Raw genomic sequence first — 15,901 nt, forward strand, 5'->3', positions numbered from 1 at the left:
TCTCTGCTCCTTGAAGTCTTTAAACCACGATTTGAGGACTTCAATAGCTCAGACATAGGTGAGAGGTTTATCACAGGAGTGGGTGGGTGAGATTCTGTGGCCTGCGTTGTGCAGGAGGTCAGACTAGATGATCATAATGGTCTCTTCTGACCTTAATATCTATCAATCTAAAAAAGGAAAAAAAAAAAAGGAGGGGTGTGTGTAAAGTCATTGGTGGTTGTGATTTTTCAAGACTGAGTAGGGAATTTAGTCACACAATTCCCATTCATTTCAATGGGAATTAAGCCACACAGCTAAGTGTTGTTTGCACAGCATCAGCTGTAGTGCTGCATTGTGACTTCAGGTTTGTTAAATGCTTTATAGATTATAAATAACCCTGAGACCAAGTCTGACCAAGCAATAACTTGTATATCCTGAGTCCAGTGTGAAAGGTGCATATGGCTGAGATTGCAAATCTCCACATGCATTTATCATTTAATCCTTCACTGTTTAAAAAGTAAGACCTAATTCTGAGAGGTGCTGAGCTCCCATAGCCTTCAACTGCTGCAGATTTATTGTATTGAATCCACATAAAAGCCTCCTCTGCATACAGTAACTTCTATTTTGCATGTCTAGTATGAAGATGATGATGAGACCAGAGAGCTAAAGTCTCTCCTGAAGCAGACAGCACCACAACAACTCCCTGTCACTGACATGCCAAATGCTGGGTGAGATTGCCACTCATAGCCATATATCTGCCTAGTGTGAAAATTTGTGAGCACCGATACCAGGCAAATCATTCTTAATAAAGGTTATAAAGTCAGGGCCTACCTCTGACACTATAATCCTTTCACATTGGTGGATGGTAAACTCCAGACGGACAATCCCAGCTCTGCAGGCAGGAAGTCTGTATTTGTTAGAATCCACTAAGGTGTAAATTGCTGTAATCTTCACCGTGCTCTGCATTACAGTTGGTTATCTCTCTGCAGCCAGCATGTTTCTAGTTCAGAGGTCAAATGGAAGCATGTTTTAGAATTGTGTCAGATGGCTGCATTTCCTTGGGATTCTTGTAATTCTGTGTGCCCCTGAAATGATCCAAATGGTCTGGGGAATCTTTGGGTACCTCAGAGTAGACTGGGAGCTATGTGTCCACAGCCTGTCCATTGCTAACTGAAATATAGCATTAACTTATGTCTATACTCTGACCTTCCATGGCATTTGCTGTCTGAAGATCTCAAAGCACTTTACAGAGGTCAGTGAGTGATGCTTCCCAATGCTACTATGAGGTAGAAATAGTGACTGAGAAGTGGAGAGGTGAAAGTGATATGCCCAAGGCTACATGGCAAATTGCTGTTAGAGCTGTGTGAAGAGCTCAGATGTCCTGACTCTGTCTTGTATATTAACCACTACTGAATGGTGCCTCCTGATTTGTTCATGGTTTTCATAGCTCTTAAGAATACACAGGCCAATGCTTCCTGTGCCCTGAGATGACTGTGTGTCTGCCCTTACCCAAAATGTTTTGGGTTCTGTCCATTAGCACAGTCTTAATCTTTGTTAGGAACTAAAACAAGCTCAGGTGATAGACTAGGGAACTAGCTCATGCTGTCTGCCATCTCCACTCCCCCCCGCCCCAATCATGATGAGGTCTCCCCACACCTGTACAGCTACTCTAGCCTTTTCGCCTCTTAGCTGGACCATCCTAAGTGAACCCACACTGAAATGAGATTCCAATGCCTACTGTAGATGGTGTGGGTGTGTGGATTGGGGGCGTTACCTTGGAAAATCTAGTCTCCTACTTGTGATCATGGATTTTTAAGATCCTTGTTACTTTATGCCTTTGACACTTTTTCATTGCCAAAAGCAGGAGTGACATTTCATCTGCTACACCAAAAGCTGTGTCAAAACCAAGTGGGATCCCATACCCAGTAGCCCCTGCAGTGCCAGAGGACGGATCTGACTTGGAGCTCGACAGGTATGTGCAAGAACTAAACTACTAAAGCAAAAAGCTGATTTGAGGTAGAAAGTAAATGACAGGTCCTTGAAAGCTGACTGTGTGAGAGAGAGGCTGTACTCCACAATCTGAACTGGGGAGCAAACCAGGCAGTGTGTAAAGGGTAATTGCAGATACAGGTGTGCTCATGCCTAATATTTACACCCAAATCGGACCCAAGCCCAAGGAGCCCAAGTTGTTTTCCAGCCCAACCCAGCCATTCTCCCCAAACCTGTAATGTCGCCTCAGGGGGAGTTGTGTGCAACAGCTCCATGCATTGCCATAGTGGGTATGTAAGTGACCACAGTGCCCACCCCATGGGCCAGAGAAGGAGAGCCGACCCAAGCCTGAGTGGGCCTGGTGGTTTTCTGACCTGGACCTGACATTTCTAGACAGGCTCCTGGCAGGGCTCTAAGTGCGGATCAGCATTCCAGGATATGGGTTTACTTTGTAGTTTTGCTGCCTGTGTTGTTGTTTTTGCTATTTGTGTTTGTTTCACTTAACTTGTTTAGACACCCATTGCCCTGCAGATTGTCCTGATTCCACTGCATCCTTCAGACCTTATATGTTTGTTTATCAGGCTGCCCATTTTATTACTGGACATGTTCTAGTCTATCATATATGGTGGTAATGTATTTGCTACTTGAGTCTTGTAGATTGTTGGGTCAGGGGAGTTGCTCTCTAGCTGAAGCATTTGCCTGTTTTGGCTAGTTGAGATCTGTAGCCATTTGCCCTTCTGGCTGTCTCTGTCTACTGGGGTTTCTCTACTTCACAAGGGTGTTGTGAGAGTCAGTGACTGCATCTTTGTAATGTGCTTGAGAACCTTCCTCGGAAGCTGCTATATTGGTCCTGTATATTTATTATTTTGGCCAGTTCATAATAAGCTGTGGAGCTGAATGGGAGCCTAGAATCTTAGTGGATAAAATTGTTCTGACAGCCCCCCCCCCCCCCCCCCGAATCAGGGTGCATATGCTTGGTAAGCTGTCTTCACAGACTCTGTTCAAGTCTCCTCTAAAGTGTACACCTTCATTTTCTTTCACTAAGAAAATAGAGGGAAAATAGTGAGGTGTTTTATCTGGCATGGAATTGGCTCCATTCTGAGTGAGGAGAGTCCATGAACTGCTCTAAGAGGAGGGTGCTGTTAAATTGTGGGCACTGAAGAGGAACTAAGTTTCACAGTGACTTCATGCTCCTTAGCCTTGTCCTGTAACTATCTCTGCTGCCTGTAGTGCAAGAGTGTTAAAGCCTAGCTCATTGGTGGGGCTTCCAATTATCAAAGCCTTCCCTGAAAAGGCTTCACATGGGTGTTTAAAAAGGTTTTTTCAATGACCAAATATTCCCCTGAACCTGATGAGCATAGTGCTGATCTCCATCACTGAGGGCAGCTGGTTTGAGAGCAAGGGAAATAGGGCGATTTGAAAGCACACTACAAATATTAAACAAATTAAACCTCCCAAACACTTGTCTGATGTCAGTGAATATAAATGGGGGAAACTGAGGCACAATTTGGGGGAGTGACTTACCAAAGACTCAGTGGTCATGCTGCATATAGAATCTTCCCATATTCATTCTCTCTGAAGCATCTGGCATTGGCCGCTGTCAGAAGACAGGATACTGGGCTAGACGGACCATGTGAATACTATGATTCTATGATACGATACAAAAATGTGGATCTGCATCTGCCAGGATCAACCTGCAATCCGCTAGCAGGCTTTTACTTCTATCCGCAATCCATACCCACAGCAACAAGCTGTCTCACAAGGGCTAGGGAGGGGCGGCAGGGAGGGAGCCAGAGATGAGCAAGTGGAGGAACGGGGTCTTGCAGGGAAGAGGCAGCGTGAGGGCAGGGACTGGGGGTAAGGGGTGGCATGGGGGCTGGGTCTCGAGGAGAAGGGGCGGTGCAGGGGGTTGGTGGGGGCGGGGATGGGGTGTCACATCGCATGCTGCTCCCGGGCTCGCGAGCGACAGCACCTGGAAGCAGCAATGGAGGGGTGGGGTGCTGGGGCCCCGCTTGCTCTCTCCAATCCCCATGGCCGGGGGAGGGCCCTGCTGCCCAGGAGCCGGTGGGCCGAGAGCACAGTCAGTGCTGCCGGGCCAGGCCACAGTGGGGATGCTGGCCTTCCCTGTGGGGCCAGAGCCGCTGTATGGGAAACGGCATGGCAGATGGGTGCTGGTCAGCCCCGACTCCAGCCTGCTGTCCAGCCACTGGCTGCCACTGGGCTGCCCGAGCTGGACAACGCAGGCCAGGCGCCACTGGTGACAGAGGCAGGGCTTCTTCCTGACTAGTTTCTCCCTTGTTACAGTAACATTGTTTCTGCTTTGCATTAGCTGCTGAGCTCCACTGGTTGATGTGTTTAGGGAAGTGCAGGAAAGGGTTTACCTATTTTACATGCCTCCCTGCCAATCAGCACAGCAGTTAAGGAGTAGCAGATCTTTAGAGCCCTGCGTGGTTGTATCCGCATTCGCTCCACTATCTGCAGGAAAGGTCCATGGATATTCACGGATTTGCAGAGCTCTGTCCATCTCACCGTCCTCAACACTTGGTCACCAATGCTTCCGCTGGATCCTTGTAGGTTGGGGTTTCGAGCAAACTCTGTTTGGTGTAAGGATGGAAGGGTGAGGAGGGAGGAGAATGTGTCCTGTCTGTTTAGCATGAAGGAGGAGAAGGTGACATGGTCGAATCCACATGAACTAATTCATTCCTATGCTTCTTTCACAGCGATGATGACCTCATCCCTCATGACATGTCCGAGGATAAAGAGCTGAAGAAGATGAAAGCTCCTGTCTATATCCGAGACTGTATTGAAGGTAGGAGATTCTGGGTAGAGTCTATTGAATCTTCACTTGGAAATGCTCATCTCTTACTCTGTTCTGGGGTGGTTCCTGGTACAGGCTAGTTTTTGTGAGTTGACTCAAAGTTGTGGTACATCGGAAATTGGTGTTCCAGGTTTGAATTGTTAGTTCTTCTTCGAGTGATTGCTCATGTGTATTCTACAATAGGTGTGTGTGCTCCTCAGGTGCAGTGGTGCCGGAAGTTTTTCCCCTAGCAGTACCCGTACGGGGGAGGGCCCCCCGCGGCACCTGCCTGGTGTGGTATGAGGGGTCTGCGCTTCCCCCACTCTCAGTTCCTTCTTGCCACCAGTGAAGGTGCGTCGGAACTGCTCAGCTCCAGCTTTGCTGCAGCTCGTCACCAGAACTCTTGGTTTGTTCAGTAGTACATGTAATTAGTTAGCTAATTCAGTTAGTTTAGTTGGTCATTGAGCCCGGGCCAGGGCATGCCCTGCGCCCCAGACTTTAAATCGTGCGGCTTTTGTAGGCGCTGCGTGCCAAGGAGTGACCTGCACGCAGATTGTCTGCGCTGCTTGGGAGAAACCCATATCAGCATCATGTGGGCTGGTCACATGCCCTTGCAGAGTCATAGCAGCCATTACTCACAGGCTGGCCACAGGAAGGCTCACAAGGTGCGGGGGAGGGATAGCTCGGGGGGGGGGAGGGGAATAACTCAGTGGTTTGAGCATTGGCCTGCTAAACCCAGGGTTGTGAGTTCAATCCTTGAGGGGGCCATTTGGGATCTGGGGCAAAAATTGGGGATTGGTCCTGCTTTGAGCAGGGGGTTGGACTAGATGACCTCCTGAGGTCCCTTCCAACCCTGATATTCTATGATAAGCTTCTTCTAAGGCCTATTGTTTTACCTAATGGGCCATTACAGTTAATGGGCCCTTCACAACCAGCTATTTAGACAGAAGCATCTTGCCTAGTGGGTGTCACCCCGGTTTGACTATATGTGAAATACAGATACATAGTCACTATTCATAAGTCCAGATACAAAAATGGTACATGCACACAAATAGGATAAACATATTCAGCAAATCATAACTTTTCCAATGTCCCCTTGCATTTTGTACAAGATGGGACACGTATCATAATTATGCCATAATCATATAATAATATCCCTATGAATAATATGGGGTGAAGTATCACAACTTGCACCATTTTTCACAGACGGGTGATTTTAGCAGATCTGTCACTCCTGGGGAAACACAGGCACAGAGAGCACAGCTGCCTCTGCTGTCCTGGAGCCACCAGGGCTCTCATGCTGCTAGCCTGTTTATTGCAATGGTGCCTGCTGCAGTGATCACTGACTGGCATGGGGAAGTGTCCCACTGTAGAGGAAGAAATAAGGCAGCCCTCGCTAAAAACTTTCGGCAGAGGATTGCAGAGAACCTCCATGGAAATTTCACTAAGATCTCTTGGGAGGATTCCAGGGACATCCCTGTACACATAAACTGCTCTGCATGCCTGTGTCCCGACCTAACACTACAGGGAAATGGCAAGCAGGTAACAGCTCAACCTCTCTTTGCTGTACCACTACCTCTTCTAGTACGAGTAAATTTAATGAAAAGTTGCGACACCCTGTACCCCATGTTCACCACTTTAATATGATTATGATATATTTTGTACAAAGTATGCCTTGTGAGGTATCATTTAAAAACTCATAATCTACTGAATATTATTATCCTGGTAAAATGTGTAGCAATTTTGCATATAAAGGTATGAGACCTTTACTGTAACATGTTACAATATTAGAAAAGCAGTCTCAAACTCATCTTTCAGAGACAAAGACACACTTGCACTCCAGCAAGGTGCTAAAGAGCCATTACTGCTTAATCACAAAAACAACAAGGAGTCAGGTGGCACCTTAAAGACAGTAAAGACTAACATTTGGGCATAAGCTTCAGATGTATGGAGTGAAAATTACAGATGCAGGCATAAATATACTGACAAATGAAGAGAAGAGAGTTACCTTACAAGTGCAGAACCAGTGTTGACAAGGCCAGTTCAGTCACGGTGGATGTGGTCCAACTCCCAGTAATTGAGGAGGAGGTGTCAATACCAAGAGAGGGAAAATTGCTTTTGTAGTGAGCCAGCCACTCCCAGTCCCTATTCAAGCCCAAATTAATGGTGTTAAATTTGCAAATGAATTGTAGCACTGCAGTTTCTCTTTGAAGTCTGTTTCTGAAGTTTTTTTTTGTTGAAGGATGGCTACTTTTAAATCTGTTACTGAATGTCCAGGGAGAATGAAGTGTTCTCCTACTGGCTTTTGTATGTTACCATTTGTGATGTCTGATTTGTGTCCATTTATTCTTTTACGTAGGGACTGTCTGGTTTGGTCAATGTACATGGCGGGGGCATTGCTGGCACGTGATGGCACATATCACATTAGTAGATGTGCAGGTGAATGAGCCCCTGATGGTGTGGCTCATGTGGTTGGGTCCTCTGATGGTGGTGTTAGAGTAGATATGGGGACAAAGTAGGCAACGGGGTTTGTTACAGGGATTGGTTCCTGGGTTAGTGTTTCTATGGTGTGGTGTGTAGTTGCTGGTGAGTATTTGCTTGAGGTTGGGGGCTGTCTGTAAGCGAGGACTGGCCTGCCTCCCAAGGTCTGTGAGAGTGAGGGATCGTTTTCCAGGATAGGTTGTAGATCGTTGATGATGTTCTGGAGAGGTTTTAGCTGGGGGCTGTACGTGATGGCCAGTGGTGTTCTTTTGTTTTCCTTTTTGGGCCTGTCCTGTAGTAGGTGACTTCTTGATACCTGTCTCGCTCTGTCAGTCTGTTTCCTCACTTCCCCAGGTGGGTATTGTAGTTTTAAGAATGCTTGATAAAGATATTGTAGGTGTTTGTCTCTGTCTGAGGGGTTGGAGCAAATTCAGTTGTAAACTAGGGCTTGGCTGTAGACCATGGATCGTGTGATGTGTCCTGGATGGAAGCTGGAGGCATGTAGGTAAGTATAGTGGTCAGTAGGTGTCAAGGCTGAATCCCCACTCCAGCACCTTGAGTGCAGGAAGTGGGGGCCTGCAAGGATTTAAAAAATTAATACTTGCCACTTAAGGTTTGTATTAAACTCCTAAGGTTACAGCTTCTCTCTGAGCTTGGCTTGGTAAACTCTGCCACCACCCAAATGCAAAAAACCCCCTTTGAACTCAGGAAGGAGCACTTGGGAATACCTCCCTGTGGGGTACCCTCAAGTCCTTTCACCTCCCCTCCGGGGAATAGCTGAGAAAAAAAACAAAGGAAATTAGCTGTGGCTATCAGCTGATCAAAAACTTGCACAAACCTCTAAGGACACCAAAAATCCTATCCTGTTCTTAAAAAAGATAAACTTTATTAAAAACAAAAAGGGAAAAAATACATTTGGAACTTAAGCTTTTTGCTAGATCTTAAGAGCAACAATTACAAAAATTAGGCACCCAAAATAGCTTTCTTGGGGGTTCAGCTTAAAGGTTACAAGCAAACAAAAGCATCTGGGGTTAGCACAAAGGAGATCCACAAGCCAAAATAAGAAATAAACCTGATAGCATCTAACTAAACATTCCCTATCCAAATTATTTCTTCTAGGTATGGTGGATGAATTTTTATACCTGGTTCATAGAATCATAGAATATCAGGGTTGGAAGGGACCTCAGGAGGTCATCTAGTCCAACCCCTTGCTCAAAGCAGGACCGATCCAATTAAATCATCCCAGCCAGGGCTTTGTCAAGCCTGACCTTAAAAACTTCTAAGGAAGGAGATTCCACCACCTCCCTACGTAACGCATTCCAGTGTTTCACCACCCTTCTAGTGAAAAAGTTTTTCCTAATACCCAACCTAAATCTCCCCCACTGTAACTTGAGACCATTACTCCTTGTTCTGTCATCTGCTACCACTGAGAACAGTCTAGATCCATCCTCTTTGGAACCCCCTTTCAGGTAGTTGAAAGCCGCTATCAAATCCTCCCTCATTCTTCTTTTCCGTATACTAAACATCCCCAGTTCCCTCAGGTTCAAGCCTTACACAGCATTCCTTTTGCTCTATCTTCCCCTCTTTCCTGGAGAGACACAAAACAAAGGGAAGTTCCCCCCCCTCCCGCATTTAAAAAAGTTCTACTCCTCCCATTGGTTCTTTTGGTCAGGTGCCCACTCCTTTTCCTGGGGAACTTTGTTAATCCTTTACAGGTAAAACAAGCAGAGAACAGCCACCAAGAGTGACTTTATAGCTGGCTGGCTGGCTGGCTGGCTGGGTGTCCATAAAAGGAAGCTACCCCTCCCCTCTCCATTTATCACAGTAGGTTTCCGGTAGAGGGTGGTGTTTATGTGACCATCACTCATTTGCACTGTAGTGTCCAGGAAGTGTATCTCTTGTGTGGACTGTCCAGGCTGAGGTTGATGGTGGGGTGGAAATTGTTGAAATCCAGGTGGAATTCTTTAAGGGCCTCCTTCCCGTGGGTCCATATGATGAAGATGTCATCTATGTAGTGCAAGTAGAGTTGGGGCATTAAGGGACGAGAGCTGAGGAAGAGTTGTTCTAAGTCAGCCATAAAAATGTTGGCATACTGTGGGGCCATGCGGGTACCCATAGCAGTGTCACTGACTCGAAGATATAAGTTGTCCCCAAATCTGAAATGGTTGTGGGTGAGGACAAAGTCACAAAGCTCCGCCACCAGGTGTGCTGTGGCCTCATCAGGGATACTGTTCCTGACAGCTTGTAGTCCATCCTCATGTGGAATATTGGAGTAAAGAGCTTCTACATCTATGGTGGCTAGGATGGTGTTTTTGGGAAGATCACCAATGCATTGTAGTTTCCTCAGGAAGTCGGTAGTGTCTTGAAGATAGCTAGGAGTGCTGTTAGCATAGGGTCTGAGGAGAGAGTCCAAATAGCTAGATAATACTGCTAGAAGAGTGCCAATGCCTGAGATGATGGGGCGTCCAGGGTTTCCAGGTTCCTGGATCTTGGATAGCAGATAGAATACCCCTGGTTAGGGCTCTAGGGGTGTGTCTCTGTAGATTTGTTCCTGTGCTATAGCAGGGAGTTTCTTGAGCAGATGGTGTAGTTTCTTTTGGTACTCCTCAGTGGGATCGGAGGATAGTGGCCTGTAAAATGTGGTGGTGGAGAGTTGCCTGGCAGCCTCCTATCCATAATCCGACCTGTTCATGATGACTACAGCACCTCCTTTGTAAGCCCCTTTGATTATAATGTCAGAGTTGTTTCTGAGGCTGTGGACAGCGTTGCGTTCTGTATGGCTGAGGTTATGGGCCAAGTGATGCTTGTTCACAATTTCAGCCCGTGCATAGCATTCCAAATGGACTGAAGGTAAAAATATCCATTGCAGTCGACATACTACACTGATTATGGTGAGAGATTGTGCCACATGCTCTCAGAGAAACTGAGGAACCACCTGATCAGCATCCTGTACAGCAAACAGGAGAAGATCAAGAATGAGCTCTCAAAATTGGAGCCTCTCATACAAAACCAATCTTCCACACAAACTTCCATGTGGCTGGACTTTACAAAAATGAGACAAGCCATTTACAACACACATTTTACTTCTCTACAGAGGGAAAAGGACAGTGAAGTATCTAAACTCCTACATCTCCCTGGACAGTCAATAACAGATTTAAAAGTAGCCATCTTTCAACAAAAAAACTTCAAGAACAGACTTCAAAGAGAAACTTCAGAGCTACATTTCATTTGCAAATGTAACACCATTAATTTGGGCTTGGATAGGGACTGGGAGTGGCTGGCTCACTACAAGAGCAATTTTCCCTCTCTTGGTATTGACACCTCCTCATCAATTATTGGGAGTTGGACCACATCCACAGTGACTGAACTGGCCTTGTCAACACTGGTTCTCCACTTGTAAGGTAACTCCCTTCTCCATTTGTCAGTATATTTATGTCTGCATCTGTAATTTTCACTCCATGCGTCTGAAGAAGTGGGTTTTTTACCAACGAAAGCTTATGCCCAAATAAATCTGTTAGTCTTTAAGGTGCCACCGGACTCCTCGTTGTTTTTGTGGAAACAGACTAACATGGCTGCCCCTCTGATGCTTAATCACAGATTCACCAGTAGGGGAGTTGGGAATACGAAATTTACAATTCACCTGAAAGATAACTGGCAGCTCACTTATGCCATAGAACTGCCTGACCCCATAACCCAGCAAAGACTTTTCCAGTATAAAGGGTCAGATTTATAAGGGGGAAAAATGCCTCTAGGTACCTCTCTTCCCCTCCAGCCCCCGCTTGTCCTTTTGTCTTTCATCATTGAACTGGGGGGAGTGGTACTGGCCTGGAAGTTTTCCGCCAGTACAGACTGTTGAAAACTTTTTGGTGAAAGAAATCTTTTTGCTTTTAAACTTACTAGCCTTGGGAATTAGCTTGCATTAGTTTAGGAATTAGCTTACATGTTTATCTTTTTATTCTTTTTTAACCAATTCTGACTTTTATGCCTTATCACTTGTAAATCACGTAATCTATCTTTCTCAAGTTAATGAACTTGTTTTACTGTTTTATCTAAACCAGTGTGTGTGATTGAAGTGTTTGGGAAATCTCAGCTCAGGTCAGCACGACTGGTGCATGTTCATTACCCTTTGTTGGAATGATGGACTAATTTATGAGCTTGTACCTCCAGTGGGCTGCTGAACAGTACAAGATGTACATTTCTGTGGGGCAAGGCTGGGATTGAGGGATATGTGGGTGTTGCCCTGTATCTATTCGTGGATGGCAAGGCGTATCATTTATGTATTCAGCTGGGAGTGACTTTTGCATGCTGGTGGGCTGTGAGTGAACAGAGCCTGTAGGAGTTTGCTGTTTACTAGCAAAGCAATGTAAAAGGCATCCCAGGCTAGAGAGCTAAGAGGACACAACAGTTCAGGTTGCACCCTGGGGAATGTTACAGCCATGTCCTGCTAAGTTGGGGGTGCCATCATTGTAATGGGAAATTAATTTACATGCTTACTTGAGGTTCCTTTCCCGGCATCGGGCTTGCGTATGTTTGATTGCTGGGACTGACTGGATTGCAGTGGAATCTCAAACAGATCCTGACTTTCAGCATAGCTGGACCACCCCCGTTGCATGTCTCCATCCTCTCAATGTCCCTTCCAGTCCTACAATGCTATGATCCTCCTCCTCCTCCTTTCACGCAGCGGCCTGTGACTCAGGCTTCTCCGAGGTATCCCCGGTGCTGTGCGGGATGTCAGTGGGGTCTTCACCAAGTATGTCATGCAGCTGTTTGCAAAAGCGTCAGGTCTGCGGCTCAGTACCAGATTGACTGTTGGCCTCCCAGGGTTTCTGATATCTCTGCTGCAGTTTCTTCACTTTCACGCAGTGCTGCTGCTGATCGCTGACATACCCCTTTTCCTGCAACCCCAGCGCGATGTGTTCGTAGATGTCCATGTTTCTGTGGCTGGTCCATAGCTGTGATTGTGTAGCCTCTTCTCTCCACAGGCCCAGGAGATCGACTCCAGGCCATCATGCGTCTGCAACATATAACCAGCATGATCAGCCAGGCAGTTGCACTCAACAGTGGAGAACTGCTAGGTGTGCTCCCCAAGATGGACAGTCTGGAAAAGGCATTTCAAAAGTTTGCAGGGATTTTAAATGGTGATGGGACTTCTGGACTCCGTGACCCCTAGGGCAGTGGAGTTCACAATTGTGACTGGAGTGGTCACTGTTGGATATTCTGAGACAACAGCTGGGGGACATCATAGGTGTCTGCATTCACGCTGTGTTGACCTCAGTACATCGACCAGGGCTCCACGCCACTTGGAGAGGTGGAGTCACTACATCGGCATAATGGAGAGCTTATGTCGGTGGGAGATAAATTTAAGCATAGACACGTGCACAGCTAGGCTTATGCAAGGCAGCTTATGTCGACCTAACGTTGTAGTGTAGACCAGGCCTAAGTAACCTCAGCTTAGTTCCTAGTGTCTAACCTTTCTGCTGAGTTGGTGTTTTCTTCCTGATGAAAGAGATCAGTTAGTTCTTATGCCCCTGAGTTTCCCCTGCTCTATCTCCCTGTCTATCCAGATTCTTACACCATATGCTGAATTTCTACATCTGGCCTTGGTTGTAACGTTCTCTTGAAGAGCAGGAAGGAAGGGAATATCTCTGGGATTCTCTAGTAAAAACGTTCTCACAGCTGGTCAGCAGAGCTGAAGTGGTTGGTTTTTGTTTATCTTTAGTCCTAACTGGATCTGAAGACGTGGACAAGTGGGAAGCTACAATGAAGGTTTTGGAGAGTCTGATTCGAAGGAATTCAGCTACTACAAGAGAGGTAAGGCCACGTGGGCTGTTCCAACAGGCTTTAGTCAGAGGGTTGCCATCTTGGCCTCAGAAGGAAGCTAGGCATAACGCAGTGCAAGATGGTAACGTATAAAGAGCGACAGACCAGGCTGACTTGTCCTGGAGTTGGGACAGACCATGGTGAAGGCAGCAGCATGGCAGCTGGCTCTTTTTGTCTCTTTTGGACTCCTTTTGCAGTGGGAATGGAGACCAGGAGACAGGTAGAGCTTACCAGTGAGCTTAGGGTTGAGGAGGATATTGGAAGCGGCACACTTTGTCCAGCGTGAGCAGAGCTGCCTGTGGAGCAGTTTTGAAGCCTCAGCTGGTGCAGCAATGCAAATCAGAAGACAACAAAATGTCTTTTATGCTTTCTTCAGACCCATTGTGTTCCACTCTCTCTGGCTCCTCATCAAGAGACGTTTGGGGCAGACTAGTCAAGATGCAGAGCCTGGGTGGGCAGAGAGAAATTGGGACAAGGGGTTGCTGATGCAGTGGCTCTTCACCATGGGTCATCTGCAGGGACTGAACTTGGGTCTTCCAGTGCCAAAAGCATGCGCCTCTACCAACTGACAAGAGATGTAACAGTAGCAGTTATAGGTTCTTATCCTGTTGTGTGGGCTGGCCACTAGAGGGATCACTTACTGCACTGTAGGTTTTACTAAGGTGTCTTCTCCATTCCTTGCCACTAAGGTTCTTCCAAAAGCCATGTTTTAAAGGGGCATGGACATCAACCAAGAGGTTAGTCATTTCTTTGAGCAGTCCTACCTCAGTGGCACCCTGGCTTGTCATGTCCTCTGCTGTGTCTAATACTCAGGCCCTGCCTCTTCATGTCCAATCCTCTCTCAGAGGCAGCCAAAATGAAGTTTGTGTCTGCATCTTCCTTTGTAAACCCTCAGGGGCGGGAAGAGCTTGCAGCCCAGAAGGTGGCCTCTCTGCTTTTGTATTTTGTGCAGGTGAGCATGGAGTTGGCTAAAGTACTGCTGCACCTGGAGGAAAAGACCTACATTGAGGGCTTTGTGGAGCTCCGTCAGAGAGCCCTAGTGGCTGTCACCATCACAGATCCAGTACCAGTGAGTCTCTGTGCTTCTCCTTCCTCGTAATAGGCACAGGCTTAAGGATTTGAGCAATTGCAGCTGGTGTCTCTTGCTGGCATGGCAGAAGCAGTTTCCATGATGGTAGGCTGGATGACCCATTATGGAGCAGGCTGAGTTTGTGTGAAGAGCTGTCCTGCCTCCTCATTAGCTGGGCCATGAACTGGAACGATTGGAGCCAATGTGTTCGAGGGTTAGTGGCTGAGAGGGAAACTCTGGGCTAGAGGTTTAGACCACTGAAATGACTTGATAGGAAGTGTCCAGAGGTGATGAAGAAATGTGTTTGTGTCTCAGGGCAAATTAGCTAGCCTTGGGCAAGTCACATAGCCTCTCTGTGCCTCAGTTTCCGCATCTGTGAAAGGAGATGTCTTTGCTTCTGAGATGTGCTAAGGTTGTATTAGTTACTGATTGTAAAGCACTTGGAGACCCCGGGTGGAAGGTGCTGTAGAATGGCAGAGTCATGTTGGTTGGTATTGGCTTCCTCTTGGGAGGGCGTGGCAGTGCAAGTCCCTGAATTTCCCCTGCTCGGATGGTTCTTCTCTCCCCATTTATGGATTTTCCTGGTTTATTACTAACAGGAGTTAGGATTTCTCCTCTCTAGAACTCCAGCCCTCGGGGAGGAGTTGTGGGGGAGCAGGTTTCTTCCCCAGTTATTGGTTCATGCTCGTTGTTCCCTGACTTGTTGCAGGTAGCGCAGTATCTGTCCTCCCAGTTCTATTCCTTGAACTACAGTCTCTGTCAGCGCATGGACATTCTGGATGTAAGTGACTCACCTCTTCTTTTCTCTTTATTCTCTAGCTCCTCCCCTTCTTTCACCTTCCCATCCATGGGTCCCCGTTGCATGAGACCCCTGTCTCTGGGAGAAGAGCTGGGGTAATCCCTTGACTCCTGATTGAAAAGGACAATGGGGCAAAATAGGAGCAGCCTGGGGGAAGCTGTTATGTTAACATCAGTTACTGCTCGTCACTTCCTACCCTCAGAGGTTAACGTGCTGTACAATTGTGATGGGAACTGGTGAGAGAGGAGATGGCAAAGAAGAGGCCAGGATGGTGACCACTTGTCTGGAAGCAGTCCAGTGGTTTTTAGGGAGTGTACTAAAATTTCCTGGTGCTTTTTCAGTCTACTGGTGCTTTTTCAGTCACCCTCCCCATGCTGACACCCCACTTCACTAACTGTACCTAGAGAAGGAGCTGCTGTCTGCTTTCCCGGCTGGACAGCTAAGCTCCTCTGCTGAATATCCCCTGCGGCATCTCAGAGGTACTCAGTTGCCTCAAACTTGTGGGGTCAGTCCTTCCACCCTCACTTGAGCTCTTTTGTGCCTGCCCCTCTCTTCATTCCTGCCCTACTCCCACCAGCTCAGTGCAGGTGACTGTTGCTCTTAGTCTCTTTGTTAGGGAGAAGGAATATCGTCTTCTAATGGAACCTCTTTCCATTTATCTAGGTCCTAGCTTTGGCCGCTCAGGAACTCTCTCAGCCCCAGGCCTCTGGGAAAAATAAGCCCTGGAGTGCCCAGAGTCCATGCATCCAGACCGTCCCTGGCAGTGACAGCTCCCAGGACTGGAGAAGGATTGTGGATGAGAGGATCAAAAGCAAGACACGCCATTTGGCAAAGGTGAGGCCAGGATGCTCAACAGTGGAAATACAGGAACACCTCATACCACAAAGCAGAGAGAGCTGCAATGGGGCTAACTCCAAGAATTGCCTCCGTCCTATCCAGGCCAGGGACCAGTGTATCATCATCAAAG

The 15,901-nt window shown here is 47.1% G+C and overlaps 1 protein-coding gene across 5 annotated transcripts in view; it reads left to right on the forward strand.

Annotated features, from left to right (window-relative positions):
* The window catches only part of TELO2 (telomere maintenance 2), a 44,390-nt gene that overhangs the window by 16,376 nt on the left and 12,113 nt on the right, over positions 1–15,901 (forward strand). For all 5 annotated transcript variants that reach the window (XR_013347354.1, XM_077828864.1, XM_077828865.1 and 2 more), the window contains 7 exons: positions 616–707; positions 1,844–1,951; positions 4,689–4,777; positions 12,966–13,057; positions 14,019–14,135; positions 14,845–14,916; positions 15,598–15,768. Coding sequence is in view for 4 of the 5 variants with exons in the window: in XM_077828864.1 (XP_077684990.1) it covers positions 616–707; positions 1,844–1,951; positions 4,689–4,777; positions 12,966–13,057; positions 14,019–14,135; positions 14,845–14,916; positions 15,598–15,768 (741 nt within the window). In the remaining variant the exon portion in view is untranslated. The remainder of the gene's footprint in view (positions 1–615; positions 708–1,843; positions 1,952–4,688; positions 4,778–12,965; positions 13,058–14,018; positions 14,136–14,844; positions 14,917–15,597; positions 15,769–15,901) is intronic.

The sequence above is a fragment of the Eretmochelys imbricata genome, chromosome 10, assembly GCF_965152235.1.
Source record: "Eretmochelys imbricata isolate rEreImb1 chromosome 10, rEreImb1.hap1, whole genome shotgun sequence".
In the NCBI taxonomy this organism is placed as follows: Eukaryota; Metazoa; Chordata; order Testudines; family Cheloniidae; genus Eretmochelys; species Eretmochelys imbricata.